The sequence below is a fragment of the Phyllostomus hastatus genome, unplaced genomic scaffold, assembly GCF_019186645.2.
Source record: "Phyllostomus hastatus isolate PE091 unplaced genomic scaffold, TTU_PhHast_1.1 phas_scaffold_216, whole genome shotgun sequence".
In the NCBI taxonomy this organism is placed as follows: domain Eukaryota; kingdom Metazoa; phylum Chordata; class Mammalia; order Chiroptera; family Phyllostomidae; genus Phyllostomus; species Phyllostomus hastatus.
The window spans coordinates 9,526,431-9,550,812 of NW_025334018.1; the positions used below are offsets into that span (position 1 = coordinate 9,526,431).

Below are 24,382 nucleotides of genomic sequence, written 5' to 3' on the forward strand. Positions count from 1 at the left end.
TTCCTGTGGAGGACGTGGGAGTGTTGTGTGCTCTCACTGTTTACCCGCTGGGAATGGAACCAGAGGGTAAAAGTTACATTAGAGATTTCAGCCCAAAGTCAGGAAAAACTTTCTTATAGAATAGTAAAAAAAATTGAATGGTTTCCCTGGGAAATACTCTAGCAGAGGCCAGATTACCACCCAAGATGGTGTCATGGAAAGTAGAAGTTGACCACACCCAATATCTCTGTTTTTTAAATCCATGATTCTACAACTCAGTCTTTCAGTTGGATTTTAGATTTGGGGAAATGGTCACTCTCCTATACAGAACTGACTGCTTCAAATAAAATTATTAATACATTTGCCACAGTCTTTTTGCCTGTTATGAAAATGAAATCAAAGTTCATTTTCTCTTTCTTTAATGAATATAATATTGGCAGGGTATCACAGTGTTACTGGTACTTTGCAGTCTTGTGCCACCTTATTATGAAATGAGAAGAGACTGTTCTTTGCCTTTGAGCTAATGTTTTGTCACCATCATCCGTGCATACTCTTGGGAAGAATGGAATAGGAGGTGGAACAATAAATATCTTGCCATTGGCAATGAGCCTCCCATGCCCCCAAAGGGACCCCTAAGATGCTCTCATGGGCCACTAACATTCCAGAACAAAGGGCTCCGTGTGGCTTTACCTGCCTAGCCCCTTATTATTCTGAACTTCCTAACTGCTGGGACTCTTTCTCTCCACAAATAGTTTCATTTACTGTATTCAGCATTAACGTAGGGTGACTAGGTGGAGATGTCTTCTATTCCTACTTTTAACAGATTAACAGCTAATAAACACCATGCAACACCCTCTTCTCTCCACCTCTTCTAAAAATACAGAGTTCGATTTGCCAACATTGGTGTATTTAAAGCCTCCAAGATTCCAGAGAAGACTTTAGAAAGTTAACAGTGCACGTAAGGCCTGTTCAGAGAGGAGATTTTCCAACACAAAGAGCCAATCAGCATATCAGCAGCTCATCTGAGAAGAACCTCGGGGGATCTTAGAGTCATTTATAAGGAAAGAATATTTGTTCTCACTTAAAATAAAACTTCTCACTTTCTTCCCGGTACACAAGACTGTAGAGAATTCTGGAAATGCATTACCTAGGGAGTTGGAAAGGCAGCCTAGGTTTCATCTCAAGAGTGAAAGCTTGTCTTTTCCGGGAAAGGACACCACGTTACATTCCAGTGACTTGTGCCACTTCTCTCCCCTCCTCCTCCAGCCTTCTCCAGTGTCCTTGAACTTGCCCTTCCTCCACGTAGGTGGAAGCAGTTAATGTTAAAGAAAGCTCAGATGTCAGAAGATGTGTTCAAAGCTTTACATGAAACCCCAACTATAATACTCTGTTTTGACCATATGGAGTATCAGCAAGAGTATGTCTGAGGTAACTTGGATAATTATGTTAAATTGATATCCATCAACACCTCACTGACGTGGTACAGAGAGAATTGATTGAAGGGTAAAGTAGGAGTGCGTGCATAGTTCAATGAACGGAGTTTCCAATATCAATGAAACAGAAGCCTTCAAGCAATGTATCTGCAAACTCCTGAGTGTTTCCTGAAGTCTGACAGTCCCGAGTATCTGACTCTCAAAGTTCAGCTTGATTATTAGATTATAAAATACAGATAAATATTTGCAGAAGTGGATCGGTCTTTTTGCTTGAGATGTAATTTCTGGGGTCAATCCCTCTTTTTGCCTTCAGGTAGGTATTTCTTGTTCCAACAGAAACTCGGGTGTATTTGATTGCTTACCTCACCTTTTATTTCTCTTGCCCTGCTTGTCAGTTTCATGGACTCCACGAACGCAGTGGCGGGGTTGACTCTGGGACAGGCTGGGTCAGTGTACTCTGTAGTGATGATGGCATTGCCCTGTGCCAGGGATGGCCTGTGCTACTCTGGGCTCACCCCTGTTCATGATATCAGCAACCCTGATCTTAACGTGTTCTCTCTTTCATGCAGACCAGACCTCCTTTGAAGAAGGTCAGAGTGAAGTTCCATCGTAGTTATGACTTGTTTGCAGATCATCTGAATTGGGTTCATTTCTTCTTTCTCCTGCCACCTAATGTCATCTGTGCCTTGTGCTCTTCCAGACTCATTTTCTGGTGGTGCTGTCTCTCATGCCTCCATACCAGACCACATGCCAGACAAACCACCCAGGATCGGTAAAAAAGTCAGTGCATTTCTTTGGGTTATTTACAACTTCCTTTGCTGGCTTTTCTCCCTGCAGAACCGGACTGGAAGCCATCATGGAGACTTATGCGTTCTGGAGACCCCCTGTGCGCACACTCACCTTTGAGGACTTCACCACCATGCAGAAGCAGCAAGGTAAAGCCCTGGCAGGGCCTCTGCTCAGAAGTAGAGCCGGGGAGGGAGTGAGAGCTGAACTGAATATAGCACACCTGGCCCTCAGCTGAGCCAGATATCCCTGAAACGAAGAGAGCTTGGTTGCTCTGCAAATAACAAAAGCATCACCACTTGTGCGAACAGGCCAGTTCCGGGGCAGCGCCTCCCCTGGCACCCCACACTCCCTCTGCCTTCCTAAAAGTGAGGTTATGCAGGCACGATTTGGACGATGGGGAGAGGATCATTTCTATCACCAACCGTTCACAATGCCCTTGGTGTTTGAAGAGATCTTCCTGATAACTTCATTCATTCCTCATGGCAGCCTTATAGGTTTTCTTAGTTTTGTGGATGAGAAAAAACTTGGCTTTGGACCATGGGAATAAATCGCCCTGGGTCTGAAAGTGAGGAGGGGGCTCTGTAAACCCGCCTGGATCTGTAACTCACGCTCTCTCCTTTTTCGCTTCAGGGGAACACACCTCTCAAGGTGACGGGCTAGGTAGACCCCCCTGCGCCCCTGCTCCGTGCTTTTCACCCAGTTTCTAACATCCCTTCCCTTACGGCGCAGGCTGGGAAACCAGTGGCCACATGCTCAGAGGGCTCAGTGACTCCCCTGTTCATCAGGTACCAGTGTGACAGCTTCCCACCGAGTCAGGCACCTCTGAGTTCCCCTCTCCAGTCTTGTCCTACTCAAAAGTGACACCAGTCAAAATGATAGACTGAGCCTGTCCTGTTCCACCAAAATGCCACCGTTCATGGATTAAGACGAATATAGAGATGAAGAGCATAGGCACTTGGGTTAGGCTCTTATTGCTGTTCCTCCCAAGCTTTGCGGACTTGGTCTAGTTCCTCATCCTTTATGCCGCTTAATTTTCTCATCTGCAAAATGAGGAAATGGAATAGAATTCCTGTGAAGATGAAGTGAGATAATGCATTTAAAAACATAAGAAGCACTCAGTACATGCTAGCGGTGGTTGTCATTGTCACCATCATCACCATCACCGTCATCACCATCACCTTCATTCCCTTATGTCTCTGTATATGGAGACCTAAGAGGAAGATGAATCAGGGTGAAGAGATACTGCTTTTCTGATGATTGTTCAAAACGTTCACCTTCACTGGGATCTGGTAAGGCAAATGATTCAGAATTTCTACCTCTTTTTCCGTAAGTGGAAGAAACAAGGAAGCCCCCCCATGAAGTGACTTGCTCCCCATACAGCTTTGATAGAAGCAGGAGAGTAAATATTCAGCGCATTACTTTTAGGCCCGTGTGGCCCTTTTGAGGCAGAGGTTTTATGGGGAGTCAGGAGATCTGGGCCCTTATCCTTGGTGGTCACTAGCTCTATGTAATCTCAGGCAAGCTATTTCAGTGTCTGGGCCCCAGCTGCCCCACCCACCAAAAAGTGACGATCTTTTTCTGAGGCCCCTCATATAAACATGCTTTATAAATGAAAATGCATCGCACACACTTGACCTTGTGTATTTCTGAGATGGCTTCTTGCTGATAGGCCTTTGCCTTCCTCATGGACTCTCCGAGCTCTCACTAAGCAGCATCTGTATCACGGAGGCTGGTGTGAAGGCGCTGGCAGAGATATTGGCAGTTCCGGAGAACAGGTGCTGGTGGTAACACTGTGTTCACTGCCGAGTCCCAAGACTTCCTGCAGGGCCTGGCACCCGGGAAGTACCCAGTGGACGATGAATGAGGTCACACGGTGGCGTTGTGGCTCAGGGAGGCAGGGTCACTGTGTGATTACATCTTGGGGCACCACCCCCCACTGTGTGTGGGTGTGGATGGGGAGTGGTGTTGGGGCTGCTGACGGCATTTCACCTGGCCGGGGGGCCACTGGGCAGGCGTGGGAGCAGCTTAGGTGTACATATCGCAGGTTTCATGGTGCTTCCACTAAGAATTTATTGATATGAAGACTTACTGGTGGAACCTGGCAAACTGTGGTTAAAGAGAAACTGAACTTTCGAAATAAAACGTCACGTTTACTCAGCAACTTGGAGGGGGAGAATGAGCTTGAATTATTGGATACATATGGCAGTGGGATGGGCTAGAGGAAAAGCCAAGACCCTATTAAATAGTATAATTGAAGTACATTTTTGAACTATACACTGAACTTGATCCAGATTCTCATTATTAAAAAATATGTGGCTTGGTTTCTTGACGTTAACAAAGGAGGTAAAAGTAACAATACCCATTCCCTCTTCCCGTAAGGACTAAGGGTTATAGTAACTCTGGACAGTATCACTCATGACATGAAGAAAAGAGGCGCAGCCATCTGTGTGGGCCTGTTTTTCTGTCTTGGAAGAAGTAGGCAGTGGTGAACTTCTAGAGGAAACCTCAGCGGCAGACTGATGGTGTAGCAATCACCTTTTAGTGAGGAGAGTCTTGGCAGGGTGGCGCTGAACCTGACCTCCACTCAAGGACTGACTCGCCAAGGTGTCCATATGACCTCATTGTCTCACGCACAGGACCGTCTGGCATGTCAAATACATGGCTCAAGACGGTTTTGCGCCACTGCTGCTGGGGGCTGCGTGAGCTCCTCTGCTTGGATGAGGTTAAGGATGCTTTTTTCATCCTGCCCTTGCATTATTATTGTTTCTCTTTCATTAAGATCCATCTGTTGATAAAATTCCAAGAAAAGCCCTTAGGTGAATGAGCCACACTTTTGCAAAAACCCAAATCCTCTGTTTTTAAAGACATATTGAATGGGTGTTCTATATAGTTGTTTTTGCTCATAGGAAGCATGCATTATCCTCTGCCTTCCGCACAAAAAGGAACCGAGGCATGGAGCAGCCTAGTGCTGCATCTGCAGCTGAGTGGTGGCAGAACTGAGCTGAGAACTCTGAAGTGGATCTCTTACCTGACAGGACAGTTTCCACCAGACCACAGTATCTTCCTCCATTCTTACTTAGCACAACTTTAATTTTCTAGAAAAAAAACTTTGGTTTGGCCCTGGCAGGTTTCAGTACAGGTCAGGGCACTTGCCTGGGTGCGAGCCAGGTCTCTAGTTGGGGGCACGCGAGAGGCCATCCATCGATGTGTTTCCCACACGTTGGTGTTTCTCTCCCTTTCTCCCTCCCTTCTCCTCTCTCTAAAAATAAACAAATATAACCTTTATAAAATTTAGTTGACTGTTCCAGTTGGTGGTTTCTTGTTCAACAACTTGTGCATTAGCTCCAAATGGGTCCATATTTTGTTTTAATGAAGTCAAGTGTATGGTCTGATCTTCAGACATATTCCCATAGAATTAGCAAGGGAGTTTGTACTTGTGGAGAGTCGGAGACAGAAATTATAATTCATGGACGGCTTTGCTTGAATGCTGCTCGTGACAGGGACAAAGCAAACTAACCACCTAAGTTACACTTGGGGAGTTTGCTAAGACAGTACAGAGGCCAAAGAAAAGAAGTAACAGCCCAGGCCAGTTGTCAAGTCCCATTCTGTTGTTCTGCCGGAGTTGAGATGTTCTTCTTATGCTGATGTGGTCAGTGGAGCTACTTGTACAGCCAAAACCGAGAGAGTGTTTGTGAGCCGTGTCTCAAAGTGTTTCTGACAACTGCTGTGCTAAAAGGAGCCCGCCAGGGCCTGTGACCCCAGAGCTGGCAAATGTCTGCACCCGCGGAAAGTAGGGGACATGCCCGCCATGGATAGAAGCCCTCCCTCTCCTCAACTGGCAGCAGCTGTTCCTAGACAGCCATCACCACCGTTGGGTGTTCTAATGCCTGTCAGGTAGTTAACAGTGAGAATGACGAGGGTCTCTACTGGTTGGAGATTTGGCGTTAATTAGAGGTTGGTGGTCGAGAGAGGAGTCAGTTACTGCGCACGTTCCTACTAGTAAGAGATTGGGAAAGGAGGGCAGTTGAATGGATAGCAGTCTCTGAATGACTGTGTGGTCACTGTAGTGATTCCAAAGTAGCCAATTTCATTTATCACTGAGATAAGGAATAAAGCCTGTGAGGAGCTCGTGACAGGGGTTAGAGAACATCTCAGTTCCATCACTGAAACCGACAGTTATCCCTTACATTTTCTATTTTGTCCCCAAAGCCTTAAACTCAATGTGTCCAAAACTGAATCCAGGGATTACCGCACAGATTGGCGCCCTCTCCTGGAAGGATGGCACCACCATCCTTCCGTCTGCCTGGAGGTTCCTCTCCCCCACCAGCTCCAGCCATTGCGAGTCCTTAAGTCCATCCACATCACTGACCTCCCTTGCCACCACCCTCCTCTGAGATGTCATCACTTCTCACCTGACTTCACGATCAGGCTCCACAGGGTGGCAACTTAGCTGCCAGCAGCCCTGGACCTGCATCCTTTTAGGTGTAACTCTGATGGGGAAGGTCATGTGCCTCTCTCCTAAGGGTTCTCGCAAAATCTCACTGAGTCTCACTGACTCTAACTGAGTCCCCTGAACCAACTGCTGTGGCCCTGGGGGAAGGGAACACGATGCCTGGCTTGTCCTGGCATGTGTCACATTCTTTCCCTGGAGATCCGGCAAAGGGGTGAGAGTGGAGGAGAGGGTGTTACTCAGTGGGAAACCAGGTACGAACGCCAGGACACAAGCAGATTGATTTGGTCTAAATTATAACAACAGCAGATGCACACTGCAGAAGGGAAGGCAGAGAAACAAGTTCGTGGCAAGTGAAGAAAACAGGGCACTCCACTTAGGGAATGCGGTGGGCATAGAGTAGGGCCATCTAAGAAGCAGAGAGACCAAAGTGAAAATTCAGAACCAGGCGGTGATGTTAAAAGCTGTTTTTGAGGGAAGAGGTTTGGGCCAATGCATGCCTTTGAACTTCAGGCAGAAGGGTGCACGCAGAGTCTTTCTAAGACTGAGACCACCCAGTTCTCATGAGCGCTCTACCGTTTCACACCCGCAGTTTGAGAAGGGCGCTGAGGAAGGGTAGGTAGGTCCTTGGTTGGTACGAACAGGGCTGTGATCATTAAACTGCACGGCTACTGGGTTTATTCCCTGGAATCAGTCCACGGGGGCTGACTTTTTACCTCTTATCTGTTCGAAAGCCGCAAAGAAGGCGTCTCAGATACACAGTGAGTCAGCGCTCCTCAGGGACAAATGCCATCATGTCATATGAGAAAAGAGTATGGCTCGTGGAACCGAGTAATTACATGGAAATTTATTCTTTACTAGTCCAGATGGGGTTTTGTTTTACTGTTTTCAAGTGTTTTTTTTTTTTTGTGGGGGGAGCACAACAAAATAAACCCAAAAGGAAGCTGTAAGTGAAAGCCTCTGTATTACAGTCTGGAAGTGATCAACTTAAAGATGCACGAGTCAGCAGGTTTGCTATTCAGGATTTGCACGGTCACATTTCGCTTGTCTTCATGGTGCACAAGGATATTCTAGGCTGTTGTCCTCGTGTGGAATCACTGCCAAACATGTATTCTTTTTGGTTGTTTTGGCTGTTAGCCTGGAATATTGGAGCAAATTGATGTCGAATTTGAATTTTAATGAGCACCTTGTCACTTCGGTCCACAAATAAAATAGGGTGCAGGGGTGGGGCAGGTCGGGGATTGGTCTCGGGATGCCAGAGAGGTTTTGGTTACTTAGGGCATTATATTTTTAAAAATATCACATTAGTGTCAGGTGTACAACATAGTGATTCAACATTTATATTCCTTACAATGTGATTACCACATATACAAATGTAATTGCCATGACAAGTTTAATAAATATCTGCCACCATACAAAGTGATTCTGATATTAGTGGCTATGTTCCCTATGCTGTATATCCCTGCTCACTTATACGTGGAATCTGTGAAACAGAACAAACAGAACAAAACCGAAAGGCTCACAGAGACAGAGAACAAACTGATGGTTGCTGGGGGCAAGGGGGTGGTGATGGGCAAAAAAGGTGAAGAGGTACCAACTTCCAGCTATAAAATAAATAAGTCATGGCATTACATAATAATCACCTCTCAGAAGTGGATTAAGTCCTCTGAGTACGGTCAGTGGTCCTAATCCCCTGGGGAAAGAGAGCAGTCTGCCTGTCTGTGTTGAGTTCTGCTTTGCTCGATCTGAGGAGAGATGGAGAGAGGTGGGGCATCTTGTCCATAGGGGCAGAGAGGAGGGGGGAGGGGCAGATGGTTCGGAGAGGAAACAGGGTTGGGAATATGGCCCTGGTGGGCCCATAGAGAGCCCTCGTGTGCCCAGCGCTCTGTCATTCCCGGCCACAGAGGCCCCTTGAGCCTGTGACATCAGGGCATCCGCCTGTGACACAGCTCACCAGTGGCAAGGCCACGATGCTCAGCTCCCAGGACAGAGGCCAACACCTGACAGCTGTCCCATCAGAGCCCAAACACACCAAGATTCTCTTCACCTCCCTTCACTCCTACAAGGGAGGAGGAAAAGAAACACACAGTTAACGCCTATATGCACTTTGTAATATATATTATTTCATCTATTTCCTTAAAATCCCTGCTAGGTAGATATTCACAATTCCATTTATATGGAGAGGCTAATTTGCTAAGGTCAGGACAACGGCTGGAATTGGGACTGGGTTGGCTTGACTCTGTAAACCGCGTTCATCATTAAATGACGTTCAAATGGAGACCCTGAGCTCTTGGACCTGGTGGGTAGAGAGGGGATGAGCCGCAGGAAAGGGAGGCGTGCTGTTCTCCGAGAGGCAGTTCTGACCCCTCTGTGTCAGGCGGCCCGGCCTCCCCCTCTGCCTGAGCTCCTCTGCGAGGAGAAGCCTCCAGGAAGCCAAGTGTTGAAATGCACAGGGAGGGCAGCCTGCCTCCTTCTGCGTACTTAGCACTTGGCTGGCACTCCCAATCTTGTTCAGCAGCTGACAAGTTGTTAGATCACAAGAAAGTAAAGACTTCTGAGTTTCTCGGTTTGCTTCTCTGCAAAATGCATAGCCCAGCCTTCTCTGTGTGGACTTTGAAAACTCGCTGTTATCTGCATGGAGAACTTCAAGTACATCAGAGCATTTCTTCAATGCGAATGGAAACATTATGACCTTGTCCTCACAGGTTTGCTATCTCCCCCTTCAAACACTACTTCATGGGGTGGGGGGGGCTCTCACCCCCTGCAGCTCAGCAGGCCACCAAGTCTCATTTCCAGTGAGTGTCATTTAAAAGCCAAAGCAAGCTGACTATAAACTTTTTAACATGTGCCTCTCATCTGCTCAGCAGAAATCCCTGTAACTTGTTAATAGTTCCCTTATTATTATGATTTTTTTGGGGGGTAGTGAAACCAATTGAGGCCTTAAATCAGTACCATTCATTCCATCATGGGCCATCTGAGAAAACCATTTAGAGTTGTAAAAAGTCATCTGCCCCATCCCGCACTTCCTGCTGCAGAGCGAGGCCCAGCGCAGGTGGAGCAGACCTGTGACGGGACAGTACGGTGTGCTGAACGGGGGTCTCCCGGGGGGCTGCGTAAACGCCCGCTCTGGGAGCACGAGGATGGACTTTCAAAGCGAGGAGACCAGATACGTAGCTCATAAAACACAACTCTCTTTACAGCTGGAGTCAGGTTTCTCCATTTGTGCCGTAGCATTTATTTCACAGAAGCTCATGCCATTTAGGGTGAAAGACAAGGAAAATGTGTAGAATGCCTCTAAGAGGAACCGCAGGCTTGCAGAAAACAAGCTCCCAAGCTTCCCCGAGCTTCTGGGCCCTGTGGGCAGAGCATTCAGAAGGACCAGATGCATGAGAGGGTCTTTCTCATCCTTCTCAGCTTCCCCTTCCCAGACTGAGATTCCTGGAAAGAACTTCTTGTTGGTCATTGACACGTTAGCATCCATTGAATCCTCACACACAGATATGATTTTGAGAAAAACAGAAACTGAAGTCTTATCAGTTCAAGCCCCTCACCTCACAGATGAGAGGACTTAAGAGGTAGCCCACCTGGCCTGTGGGCACGAGCTGGGTGGGTGCCGGCGAACCTGGAATCAAGACTGGCAGTCTCACCTGAGAGCTTGCTGGAAGTGCACTTCCGAGGCCCTGCCCCAGACCTAGGGAATCAGGGACTCTGGGGGCGGAGTCAGGGATTCCAGTGTTTAACAAGCCCTCCAGTGATTCTCAAGCATGCTCAACTTGAGGAGCCACTACTCGGGTACTTTGAAGTAAGGAATTTGGTTCGTTCCATTGGTTCTCAATGGGAACATTAGAATCATTTGGGGGAGTTTTAAGACAATACAGACATGGAAGCCCCATGCTCAGAAGTTCTCATGTAGTTGGTCTGAGGTGGGATTCTGGGACTTGAACAGCTTTTAAAGCCCAAAGCTTCTCCTCGCTTGAGAACCACTGATCAAACTCAAGTCCTCATCTTCTAGAAGGAGATGGAAGCCCAGAGGGGAAAGCTGTGTGCCCAGGGCCAGGTGGCGGGGTTGGTTCACGGAGCTGAGCTGTGAGCAGAACGCAGATCTCTGGCCTTCGTGACCCACTTTGGCCCTTGTCCACATAAACATCCCAGACCCGAAGACTCCACTCACAATCCGTCCCAGTCTCAGAGACGGGGCGGACTTTTATAAATGAGATTGGCAGAGCCTACGGGTCATAATGATTTCATTTTGGGTTGGTTTTGCTTTATCCTCATCTAGCTCCTGTGATTGTGCTCATAATATCTTTCATATGACAGAACTTTGACCCCACCCCCAAGCCCCACCCCCTGGGCCCCTCGGCTCAGCCGTCCCAGGCTTCAACCTTGACTTGGCCACCCTGACCCAAGTGCTGTGTCTCCTCTGAGACTGAGACCCTGGGACTTGGTATCCTACATTCTTAGCTGGAAGACTAAATATGGTGAAGTAAGCAACAGTGCCAGGTCAAAAGACATATTTAATGCATTTCTGCTGAGAATGGGACAAGTTGAGCTAGTGGCTTTTAATGCTGACTACCAGAGGTCTGTACTGGAAGGGGAAGTTGATGGCAAGAAATGGCAAAGTTTAGAAGGTTTATTATTATTATTATTTTTACAAAACAAGACTCACTAAGACTCACTTCACAGACAAACAAGAGTTCTGTGTTCTTTGCTGCCACCCTCTCCGTCCTCTGCTGTGGAGGGGGTGCTGCACACACACAGGTGGAATCACTTAGCTGAAGTTTGCTGAGTTAAGAGAAAGCAACGGTTCTGCACAGGGCAGCCCATCCTGGACATCTGAGGGTACCTCCGGCGTGGCTTGCATCTGGCCTAGACAGACTCAACTTAAAAGGCCTCTGTCTTAAGGGAATTCATGTTTTGTCTTTCAGGGGGCAGCACAGGCACCTCCCCGACCACCTCCAGCACTGGCACACCATCCCCTTCAGCTTCTTCTCATCTTTTATCTCCATCCTGTTCTCCTCCAACCTTTCATCTGGCCCCCAACACTTTCAACGTGGGCTGTCGAGAGAGCCAGCTGTGTAACCTGAACCTCTCTGATTACCCACCCTGTGCCCGAAGCAACATGGCTGCCCTGCAGAGCTACCCGGGGCTGAGTGACAGTGGCTACAACAGGCTCCAGAGTGGTGCTGCTGCAGCCACTCAGCCCTCTGAAACCTTCATGCCTCAGAGGACTCCATCCCTGATCTCAGGAATACCAACTCCGCCCTCGTTGCCTAGCAACAGCAAGATGGAAGCCTACGGGGGCCAGCTGGGGTCCTTCCCCACTTCCCAGTTTCAGTATGTCATGCAGGCAGGCAATGCAGCCTCCACCTCCTCATCACCACACATGTTCGGGGGCAGCCACATGCAGCAGAGCTCCTACAATGCCTTCTCTCTCCACAACCCTTACAATCTGTACGGATACAATTTCCCCACTTCCCCTAGGCTAGCTGCAAGCCCAGAGAAACTGAGCGCCTCTCAAAGCACTTTACTTTGTTCTTCGCCTTCCAACGGGGCCTTCGGAGAGAGGCAGTACCTGCCCACGGGGATGGAGCACAGCATGCATATGATCAGCCCTTCACCCAATAACCAGCAGGCGGCTAACACCTGTGATGGCCGGCAGTACGGGGCGGTCCCGGGCTCCTCCTCCCAGATGTCCGTACACATGGTTTAATGGCCAGTCCGAACACCGCGGAGCCTCCAGCAGCCAAGGCCCCGGGGCCTCCATGGGCAGATCCTCCTCTTTGGGAGCCCAATGGCTTTGAAACACAGGAACTGCGTATTTTTTTTTCTGGAGGAGGAAAGCATATACCCAAGAACAACAGGAGACATTTAAGCCACTGAAATATACTTGCGGTGGAATCATCTCCGACTCAGTGGCCATTCTCCTGTCTTCCCAAAGCTTAGTTTTATAAAGCATCGTCTACTCCAGAGTGGCCTTTGAAGAAACTGAATAATCATTTTATAATAATCTTAAAGGAGATGCTAGCATTTAGCAGCCATGAAAAGTTTGCCACACACACATGCAGACCTACCCATACATACATGCGTGCATGCACACACACACACACATGTCCACACACACACATACATGGACACTGACTCAGAACTGGGTGAACTCTGTGGAGGGAGGCCCGGAGTGGGTGCTTTCATGGACAATGTCTGTGTACAACTCTAGACGGACCGGGCCAGCAGCAGCTGCCCGCTTTCCAACCCCCGCAGCTTACCCCGTTTCTGGAATGAACCGTGTATCTCGGAACTCCTTCCCATCTGTGAGGGTGGAAAGACATCAGCACAACAACTGGACTTGGCTTCTTGAAGAAGATTGCTTTTAAACTTTGGCTGTCCTCACTCAGCATGCTAGCTAGCATTGATGTTCCGGTGGTCCTGTGAGAAGATGGAGAGAGAGAGAGAGAGAGAAAGAGAAAGAATAGAAGGCAAGAGAGAGGCGGAGAGCAAGACTGACAGAGGCGGTGTGAGCGATGTTGAGAGATTCAATTCACCAAGGAAATTTGGTTTTGGTTTGTTTTTCCCTGTCCCCCCTGCAGGTTATTGAAAGGATCTTGAAAGGATCACGGCGTTGTTGAGGCGTGAACATCTCTGGGACACTATGCATGGTCAAGGGCAATGGTGAGAGGGACCGGGCAAGGAACGCGTCTTGATCCCACAGCCCTGACCATTGTGATCCGGGAGAGGGTGCACCACGTGGGAAGAGCTGATTCCAGAGCATGCAGCCTGGCAGGGAAGGGACGCTGGGGGGCGAGGTGTGAAGACGGAAGAGTGATTGGGGCCTGGCACATGAAGCCAAGCACAGAGGTGACCAATAGAGGCCTGGCCTTCTGTGTGTTGGATCCAGACACCTGGCCTGGGTCCACTGCCCCAATGTCCCTGTGGCTGGAGAAATCCTGTCATGTTCCAGGGAATTGCAATGGGCCTCCTACATCCTTCCACCTGCCCTTAGACCTCCAGTTTTATCAGATAGTTCATTGCGTTTTGATGTTTGGGTTTTTGCCTTCATCTCTCCCTTCCCCTTCAAATCCTTTAATGATAAGAAAAGGAAGTGGCGTTTGGTGCAAGCTAAACTTTTTAAGTGGTGTGGAAATGCAAATAATACCAATTAAAATAATACAGATATTATTAAGATTTTTGGTTTTGAGGTGTTGTAGATAAATGTATTTATGTGCCTAGTGGGGAATTCGATATTATGAATATTAAAAAAGGGGGCAATAAAAAGGGTATGTAAAATATGTATGAAGAAAAGGTGTATAAAAATTTGCCCTTATGCACGGAACTCTGTTTCTAAGTGCCAAGCACAGAAAGCCGCTGAATAAAATCTTTGCCATTGTTTCCTGTGTGTTCGTTTGTTTGGGTAACCCGAACAACAGCCCGTGTGTGTGTCCTGTGCTTCACGATGAGCACAGAGCTCTCATCTCCTCCGCTTTCCATGATCTTTATTCAGACCCCACAAAGGAAATATTGCCGTCCTCATTTTATGAGTAGTAACTGAGCTCCGCAGATATCAAGCGAATTACCCAGAATCGGCCTGTCAGAGGGGGAAGTAGAACTTGAAAGCAGGTCTGATCCTTGCAGTGGGCCGTTCACCTGCAGAGCAGCTGGAGAAGCCCTCCTCTCATGCGTCTGATACCTGCCCTCAACTGAGCCACGGGCCAGACATCACATTACTGTCTCATCAAGTTGTGCCACCATTCTGTCAGATAGGTACTATGTTCATCATCATTTTATAGATCCAGAAATAAGCTTCTGAAAGGTTAAGTTCTTGACCAAGGCCTTCAGGTATCAAGTGACTGAGTTGGCAATTTGACCGCAGTTCACACTGAGTCCCTCTGGAGCCCCGTCAGCCCCATGAGGAACAATTGGGAAGGACGATACATCCTAAGGAGGACACATCCATCCTGGGGTGGAGCCAAGCCTGCCTCTGTGGCTGGATTTACTTCGCGTGTTTAATGATAACTATATACCCTCTCCTTTGAATGTATCACCACAGCACGGGGTGCTGTCTTGCAGTTGTTGTCTTTGAGTTGTCTTGCACAAAGTGATGACTTCTAAAAGACTAATAGTGTGCCTATAGCTCTTCCACATGTAAGCACGTTCCCATATTATCTCACTCGAACCCTGCAGCAACCATGAGATGAGGACAGGGCAGGAAGTATTGTTTTGTGAATGGGACTCTGGGGTTATGAAGACTGGGACACATCTGTATTTAAGTAGGGCTGGGAAGCAGCAGAGCCAGGACTTTAATCTCCTGTTCTTACCCTTGCCCTGGACTGCTTCCCGGTGGACAGCTACATTGGGAGCCCACTGACCCATTTCACTAGAGCTTGATTTGGGGGACTTGACTTGAGGACACCCAGGCTCATTCGCTGGAAATGGAAATTGGTTTAGGGGAGCAAAACCTTAATTAATCATTGCTTTGGTTATAAGTAACTTCAAAGAGTGGCATGCTAGTCAATTCTGTGAGCCACCAGACCACTGCCAACACAGCTGGGACAATGGCTGACTGGGGACCGCCATGGTCGGTAGGCTCTCTGGGCACGCTGTGCCTCAAGGCTTGGAAAGACTCTTCTATTTGGAAATCTTTTAATCAGCCTTTGACTTTACAATGGTAGACCTAACATGTGGAGCTTACGGTTATTTCCTTCTGATTCAGCAGCATACCACACACCAAACATCGTTTATGGGTCTGTGTTTGAGGTTTTTGGTAATCATCAAAATGAGTAGCAAACTTGACTTAGAAATCTTTATATTGTCATTTACTAGTAAGAATAAGAATTTTGATAATTATTGAAGAGTATTTGGCACAGAAAATTTACAGAATTAGAATAATCCAAATCGGTTCCATCTGAATTATGGCATATGTTTCTATCTGTAACTAAGAGGTAATAAAAATATTTATTTTAACACAAACTGAATAAAGAATTGTCAAGAGTATGCTCTATCCAATTAGTTCTCTTAAATGGAATGGGGAAAATTCATTGTAATTGGTCCACTGGCTACATACAAAGGGCTATTAGATATTATTATATACCAAGTTCTGTAGAAGGACTATTCACCTATAAGTTAAGGTGCTTCACTCTCACTCATGTTTCTTGAGGTGAAGCTGTTTTATTCCTTTTGCATCCACAATGACTAGGAAAACTCCTGGCCTATTATTGGATCTCAACATGTGTTAATTATTATTGCTGAGTTTAATCAACCAAACTGATTTTTCAAGGATAGTGCAAAGTGGTTGCGTGGCTGAATTATCATTCACTCCAAATTAATGGGGTCTTAGTTAACAAGGATGTATTGTTCTTCATGCTGTATTCTTTGACAGATTAATGTAAATTTCATTAAGATGCTAGCTTGCCAGCAACCTTACACATGAGGGAGAGTTAGAACAAATACATGTCTTGTTTCTTTCTTGAAAAGGTTCCCTTCTCTGCGGTCACGCACATGTGAGGAAAACGCTGGAAGGTGCTCTCTGCAAATCCAGAAGGTGCTCCGTGTAAAGAGGTGAGGGCAGGGTTGTTGTCACTGGGGAGGCAGAACTTGGTTGAGCTTTGAAGGATGCTCAGGATTTTTGCAGAGGTAAGGAACAACAGGCTAAGAATGAAATCACATTTTAAAAGTCAAGCTTAGAAGAAAAATGATAGCGAGAGTTTGGAGGGCTGAGGCTGACGGGCGGAGCTGTGTGGCAGATGCCACTTGTGGGAGTCCTTGCTGGGCTGAGGACCTGGAGAGGCTCTGCAGTGCCGCTTTGCATCTAATAGGCTAACCTCCGAAGGACACCCAGCCACAAGGATAAGTTTCCACAAAGCTTATCTGCTTATGATGGTCCGTTGGAGATCTGATTTCCACAAAGGGCCATGCCTGTGGCCAGCTTTCCTGATTCACCTGGTTCAACTCAATACATATTTAATGCCTACTCTGCATCAAGCACCACTGTTGGATGAGGCTAAAGCAGTAAACCATTAGACACATTCTTGCTTTTGAGGAGCTCACGGTCCAGGGGGAGACTGATATGGAATATATTAGTCCCTCCTTATCTGTGATTTTGCTTTCACAATTGCAGTTATCCACGGTCAACTGAGGTCTGAAAATCTTAAGTGGAAAACCCTAGAAATAAACAATTCACAAGTTTTAAATCATGCGGGGTTCTGAGCCGTGTGATGGAACCTCATGTTGTCCCACTCCATCTTGCCTGGGACGCAAGTCATCCCTCTGTTCAGTGTTGCCACACCATGTACATAACTCACGGGTTAGTCACTCAGCAGCCATTTCAGTTACCAGGTTGACTGTCGTGGTATTGTAATGCTGGTGTTCAAGTAATCCCCATTTTACTTCACGAGGATCCCCAAATACCGATACTGGCAATTTGGATGCCAAACGAAAGCTGTAAAGTGCTCCTTTAAGTGAAAAGGTGAGAACAGCACATAAGACACTTTGAGACAGACCACATCCACATAAGCTTTATGACAATATGTTGTTATAATTATTCTATTTTATTATCAGTTATTATTATTAATCTCTTGCTGTGCCTACTTTATATATTAAACTTTATAGGAAAAAACATCATACAGATGGTCCCCAACTTACAATGTTTCAACTTACATTTTTCAACTTTATGATGCCTGCTTTGAATTTCGATCTTCTGGGTTATCGATATGTGGTACAATATTTTCTCGTGATGCTGGGCAGTGAGCTGCTACCAGGCAACCATGAGATTATGAGGGTAAACAATTGATACTCCACAGTGTACTGTGTTGCCAGCATGTTTGGGTATTGTGTTCTGAGCACATTTAAGGCAGACTGGATTAAACTATGACGTTTGGTAGGTTAGGTGTAGTAAACAAATTTTCAGCTTATGATGTTTTAATTTACAATGGTTTCATCTGGATGTAACTTCATTGTAAGTCACAGAGCATCTGTAGATACAGGATTTGGTACCATTCCTGGTTTCAGGAATCCACTGGGGGTCTTAGAATGTGCCCTCCCTGGGTAAGGGGGGACTACTGTACGCTAGCAAACAAATGAACAGTGTAATTTCAGATGGAAAATTCATGTTGAGGAATTTAAAAATAATAGGATGATAGAAAGTGATTGAGGAGTAAAAATAATGGCTCACTCAGACAGAGTTTTCTACCAATGCAGCCATCATGTTAGAATGTACGTACACTAAGGGTGGCCACGCCCTCCCTGGAAGATGCTTTGTGCTAGTCTTGCATTGGCTGGGGCCAGGCGTTTTTGACCTTCCAAGAGCTTGCTGGTGCTGATATTGACTGAAGCCCTGCTGCTGGCCTTCTGGGACTGGGGCTATTTATAGACTCCTCTGTGCCCTGATTTCTGCGTGGTCCTAATAAAGTCCTATTTTTATGAATTCCTTGGCAGAGGGATGAAAATCATTCTTTCTATCAGACTTTATTAAAAGGTTAAAACTAGTAAGCAGACAACCAATGAATATCAATCAGATTACTACTGAGCAATAATTAAGAAGAAAACATATTAACTACAGCTTGGGATTCTACAATTTTCTCAGAACTGTTCTAGGTTTTATGGGGATATAGAAAATTTTTACCTTGAGGAAGATTTCCGCCTGGTTAAGAAGTCAAGGTCTCTGCATACAAAACAGAGAACAATAAACGTACTAGATTGGTGGTAAAGACCATGCAGGCACACCTGTTCTTACCGCACTCTGTGTTACTGCATTTTGCGGATGCTGGGTTTTCATCAATATGGACTCAAGACCCTACACCAGCAAAAAAATTATGACTTGTTGGAGACCTAGGTGATGTTTAGCATTTTTTTAGCAATAAAAAGTTTTAAATTGTTATGTAATTATTTTGTAGACATAATGCTATTGCACACCTAATAAGCCACAGTATAGTATAAACATAACTTTTATATACCTGGCAAAAACAAAAAAATCATGTGATTTGCTTTATTGCGGTACTCACTTTATGGTGGTGGTCTGGAACCAAACCCGCAATATCTCTGAGGCAGGTCTGTCTAAGTGGCACAATTTTAGAAGGGAACACATTTTTATTGAGTGTTTATTACATGTTACACGTTATGCAAAGTTATCCTCTAATCCTTGCAACTACCTTGTAGGATTTGTATTTCAACCCCTCTTTTATGGATGGGGGAACTGAAACTCATAGAGGTCAGCAATGCACACAAAGTCACAGAGCTTCCGAGCAACAAAGACAGGGCTCCAACCCAGCCCTTCCACTCCTATGTTCTTCTAAAAATTAGATTTATAGGGACTGTAATAAAGAGAGAAGTGTTGGTGGAGAAGGTTGAACTTGAGTTTTTCTGGGAAGAATTCATCAAACCTGCATGAACTGAAGAGAAAGGAGGGTGTCCTGGTGTGAGGGTGGGGAGCAGCACCGTTTAGACAAGTATTCTCCACGTGGGACAATGAGGTGTGGCGGTGGGGTTGGGGGAGAGCGTGTTTACCCTCTGCAGTCAAATCTCAAATCTCTGAAAGTCAAACAAAGAAAAAATTCTCCCTGCTGCTCCCAACACTAGGGCTCTGTATTTCCTTCTTCTTATGTGCGATGTCTTAGCCTTGCAACTTGGGCAGCTCAGGATTCCATCGTGTCTCATTGGGAACGTTCACCCTGGGAAGGACCAGTAGGGACTGGGAGGTGATGGTCAAGCTAAATCCCCTGCAACAGAGCTGCCCGCACCCCCTGTACCCCACAGGGCCCCAGAGGGAGGGGCACTGCAGCCCTCCGAGGCCAGCTCTGCACATGGCCCCTTGCTCCCCGCAGCCAGGCATGAGTGCCACGTGGGCTGGGGAAAGGGGACCTTGCTGCCTAAGGCGGAGAAAGCATTCATCAAGCTTTCCTTCTTAGTTCATTTTACTGCCCAGAGCACTCATCTTTTATGGGCCAGCCTAATGGCGTTTCCCACTTCAGATGCTTCCTGCTCACACTCTCTGCCTCTATTAGACTTTATGACAGGTTCTGCTGAGGCACAGAAAAGCAAAGAGGTTTTGAGTCCTTTTTAATATTTTCACCCAATAAAGCTGAAATGGGGGTAAAGGGGGCTGCCAGAGGATTGCCGAGTTGACCCTCCAGCAGTTCCTCTGTCTAGAAGAAGTTTCTGGACTCCATGAAGAGGATTCTTGGAGTTCCCCCCTTATTTCCACACTGCACACCTTCTTCCACCCAAAGAAAGGTAAAGCCCCTCCTGAGCTTTTTCTAGATGATGTACCAGAAAAAAACCCATATTAATACACTGGTGTTTCCTTCCCACCCATCTCCAACATGGGCTTCCTGGGTAGGGGGCTCTTCTCCAAGCAGTAATTCTGGGAACCAGGCTCCTCCCTGGCTCCACTATCCTCACGGGCCCTCTCCACCAAGGGAGCAGAGGGAGAAGCACACAAATGAGTTCAGCAATCCCTTCATCCAGAAATGGCTCCCAGAAGCACGTGGGCAAACTGCCACAGGTTTCACTTCCCACTTCCAGGGTCTGCTGGTCTGGGGAGACTTTTTCCTCAGTGCTGGTTTTGTTTCTTCACAATATGGGCTTGCATACGTCTTTTCATTAAAGCTCTCCAAGTGTCACCCTTGCATGGGCTCATTCACGCAGGCCAGGGAAGGCCTTTCTTAACCATTCAAAAGCAGAGCAGATTGAGGCCTCAGTGAAATAATCAGGAAAAAAGCCAGAAGATCCAGAGTTAGAAAGACTCAGTTGTCTGCTTAAACAACCATGATACAGGACTCTTCATCACCCAGAGACATCCTCTCTCATGTAGCTGAACGGAGCTACCCTAAAGCAAACCGATGGTGCTGAGATTGGCAAAGATCGTCTGGGGCACCCAATGTGTCTCTAAGACAGACACATGCTTGTGCAGTAGCTGGAAAGTTGACACAGAAGGTGAGGGGTCCATATGTCATGTCAGATGATTTGACAATGCCCACGAAGCCCAGCAGATCCCTTTGGGGGGGCTTAAGGAAGATATTGCCAGACGGTAGTGAGCTGTGGACTCAACTGAAGGATAGCCCAAAGCGGCTGCTAAATGGCTCGTGTCTTACAAGGTGAAAGCAAGAGGGGAGTCAGTCACCCCCCTCAGTGTGGCCCTCCACAAGACCTGGTAAATAAAGTTACCCTTTGAGTGTTAAACTAATTACTCTTTCCGTGGTGACAACTTCATCCAGCTGTGTGTTCTTCTATTTGAGTGTCGACACAAGCCATAGTCAATATTTCATGACAGAGCAACACTGGCAGCAAAAAGAGTTTCTGAAATAGAATTGATCCACAGGCCTGGAAATAATATTCACCCACACTTAGTCAACTAAACCTGCAACAGTGGCTCATCAACACGAAATGAACATATATTTTGTACAGTACATAGTGCTAGGTGTTGGTAATGTATAGATAAGTAAAAGCTGGCCCATATAATTTAGGAGCTCACAGCCTAGTATAGAGACAGCAGAAACAGAAACAATTATTATCATGAGGAAATTCTATGATACAGAGCAACATGGGTGCTGTGGGAGCAAAAAAGAGAAACAGATGGGTCAATCCAGAGTATGAGAAAGACCTCTTGGAGATAATGATGGTTAAAAGCAAGACTGCTTAGCAGAGACATAGGATAAGCTGAAGACCAGGGTGGCCTGCAGTAATGCTCCTCAGAAACGCATAGCCCACTGCCACACAAGACAGTATGACTGTGGAATTCCGGGAAACTTCCTGTAAGAGGAAATGGCTCTGGAAAGCTAGGGAATGACAGTGTGCACTCTAACATTTAGAGTCCAAGGGATGAGGTGCCATTAAGTATGTGGAAGCTCAGTTTGATTTTTTTTAAAAGTGCTGGTTAGCTCAAGGAGATATAAGAGGTCGTGTCATGGAGACATAGAGACATGTGGGGCACATATCATCTTGCTATGTCATTTTTATCCATAATTATTCCAGAAAGGATTGCAGGAACCCAAGCAGAACTTCAGCCCTCTTGCATATCTGAAGACCAAAACCGTGTATGGCCATGTCATCGTCACACCAGGAACCTGCTGATGAGAATGTATGCAGGCACTTAACCTACCACAGAAAAGCCAAGCACAGAGTGAAAAGGTCACTGTGGGAAGGTGTGAGATGTGTGGGGAGAGCCAAATCACAGAAGAGTTACCCCTTCAAGGGCCAAGCCAAGCAAGCTTCAACAGGGGCCGTCTTGCCTGTTCAGGCATTTCATAAGTCCACACTCTCAAGAGTGCTAGCAGAGCCCAGAGATCAAAAATTATGAGTTATTTAACTTGGCCTCCAGCATGACTAGCTCTTTTGTGACTTGGCTGTTCTTGGGGATGTCACACCTTGATTCTATTGGGCTTTACTGAAGAATATTTTTTTAGGTGCATTTTAGACTTTCAATGACATAGTCCTCTTTCTGTTTAGAGAAATAATTAAAGAAGAATCAGTAGTAGGGGATGTATTCCTTCCAGCTCATCATCTCAGGGAAAAATGATGCTTTGCAAAGAGTTGTGCTACAGGATCACAAGTTCCTATGGGACCTGCTGTGGTGCACAAAACCACCCTTATTCTCCACTGCATTAAGCAGTAGACCTGATCAGAACTGGCAGACATTAAGAAGGGGGTCAGAGGGTGGTAGAGTAATCCTTAGACTTAAATGAGGAGCACCTATTTTTGGCTTCAGATCTCCTGAATGCCAACCTCCAGAAACTCAGGGGACGAGATGTACAGGATGTTTAAGCCTAAGACCTCTCATTGGTTCCAAGGGAGCACAGATTTCACGGACTGTCCAAGCTCAGGACGGAGTGCTGCTGTGATCAGAAGAGAGCAGGAAGCCAGCATGAAGGCCAGACCCAGAAATCAGGAACAACAAGAAATGAGCAGAGACTTTTGTAGGACCCAGAGGCAGCGACTCTCCAAGAGTCTGGTCTTCTGACTCACTTTTATAGGTCAGGAGACGACAGAGTGAAATTCACTCTTGTTTAATTTCCATTGAGTGCCCCCTGGAAGCAGAGGTTTTGTTGGCAGGTTTTGCTTCTAAAGAAGCTATAGTTTTTGGGCTATATCCAGTGATTTTCCTGCCACATCATGGAGGGCAGCACACAGGGAACATGCCCTAGATACATTTTCAAAAGGCCTGGATTTGAGCCTTTGATTCTATTGTTTATTAGCTGTGAAATGGGGATCATAATCCACCTCCCAGATTGTTAAAAGAGCATGTAATCAAAAGTCCTGCTCTCAATAAGGGCCGTATAATAGGCACTTGATAAATGCTGGTTGTGACAGTGTTCATCCATCTGTCTTCCTGATAGAAAATAACAAGTTAGCAAAAGTTGTTTCAAACAAGACATGATTAGAATGGTGTGACTGCGGGTTCCATTCAAGCTGATCTGAAGAGCTTTGAGCCAGTAAGACTCTTGTCTACATCAGATTGCACCCTGGTGGGCGCATCTGCCTGGTAAACAGGGTTACCTAGGAATGGTAGGTTGGCATCTCACTGGGTCGCTCATGAGGATGACAGTGGTATGCATGGGCCCAAAGGGTAATAGATTTAAGTTCCAGCCCTGCCAAGTCCCAGGTGGCTGCATTACGGTCTTCAGCCCTTTCTGGGCCACAGTTTCCTGTATTTAAAAGAGAGATGTCACAGGAGGTGATTTCTAATGTCTCTGCTCTATGAAAACTAGCTGGGTTGTGCCCATGATTTTTGGTCAATCTTTGGAGTAGATTCTGCTTAAAGAAATAAGTGAAAAGCAAGATCAGCAATAACCTGACAAATCTTATTTGTGTGACAAATCAGACTTGAAACTTGGATGTCTCATCTCTGCCTGAGTACTTCTAACTGATTCTTAGTTCGTGTTGAAATATCCTTGCTTCTTCATAGCCACAACACTCCAACAAATATGAAACACCAAAGAGGACATTGATCTTTAAGCATTTAGTGGTGAAGATCCCTAGATTTAGAGCCAGGATCCAGTTTTTTCACTTGCTATCATTCAGTTTCTCTGAACTTCAGTTTCCTTCATCTATAAAATAAGAATAATTGTAGCTCTCTTACCTATGAAAGGGGAAGGACTACATTACTTTGGTTAAGCATATATATATGTGTGTGTGTGTGTGTGTCTGTGTGTGTGTGTGTGTGTATGTAATCTCCACCATTAGTGTAGTATAAATACAAGGTAGGGCAAACGTAGGTTTAAACCTATGTTTAATATATATACACACATCTTCCGGCCAAGATGGAGGCATAGGTAGACACACTGCCTCCTCGCACAGCCAAGATAGGGACAACAATAATTTAGAAACAGAATAACAACCAGAACTGACGGAAAATTGAATTGTATGGAAGTCGGACAACCAAGGAGTTAAAATAGACACATTCATCCAGACTGGTAGGAAGGGTGGAGTCGGGCAGCGGGGCAGAGAGGGGTTGTGGTACAAAGAGTGGTGGGACTGGGCACGTAAGGCATCGCAGGCACACAAGACAGCAGCAGGTAGATCTTGGGTGGGCAGGCGGCAGCTGGAAGACCCTGGTGTGGGGTGGCAACCAGTAGACCCAGCAAGGCAGTGATTGTGAAGCAAGGCACTGCATGCAACCCATGGTCCCAGTGCCCAGAAATAGAGCCTCGGGGCTCTGATTGCAAACACCTGTGGGGGTTGAGGCACAGGGAGAGACTCTCAACTTCACAGAAGAGTTCGTTGAAGAGATCCATGGGGTCTTGGAACA

General features: G+C 46.4%; 1 protein-coding gene across 2 annotated transcripts in view; it reads left to right on the forward strand.

The window, feature by feature from the left end:
• The window catches only part of TBX15 (T-box transcription factor 15), a 98,699-nt gene extending 84,667 nt beyond the window's left edge, over positions 1 to 14,032 (forward strand). For both annotated transcript variants that reach the window (XM_045817246.1, XM_045817247.1), the window contains exons 7-8: positions 2,250 to 2,347; positions 11,577 to 14,032. In XM_045817246.1, the coding sequence (XP_045673202.1) occupies positions 2,250 to 2,347; positions 11,577 to 12,361 (883 nt within the window). In that variant the 3' untranslated portion in view covers positions 12,362 to 14,032. The remainder of the gene's footprint in view (positions 1 to 2,249; positions 2,348 to 11,576) is intronic.
• The last annotated feature ends 10,350 nt before the right edge of the window (positions 14,033 to 24,382 follow it).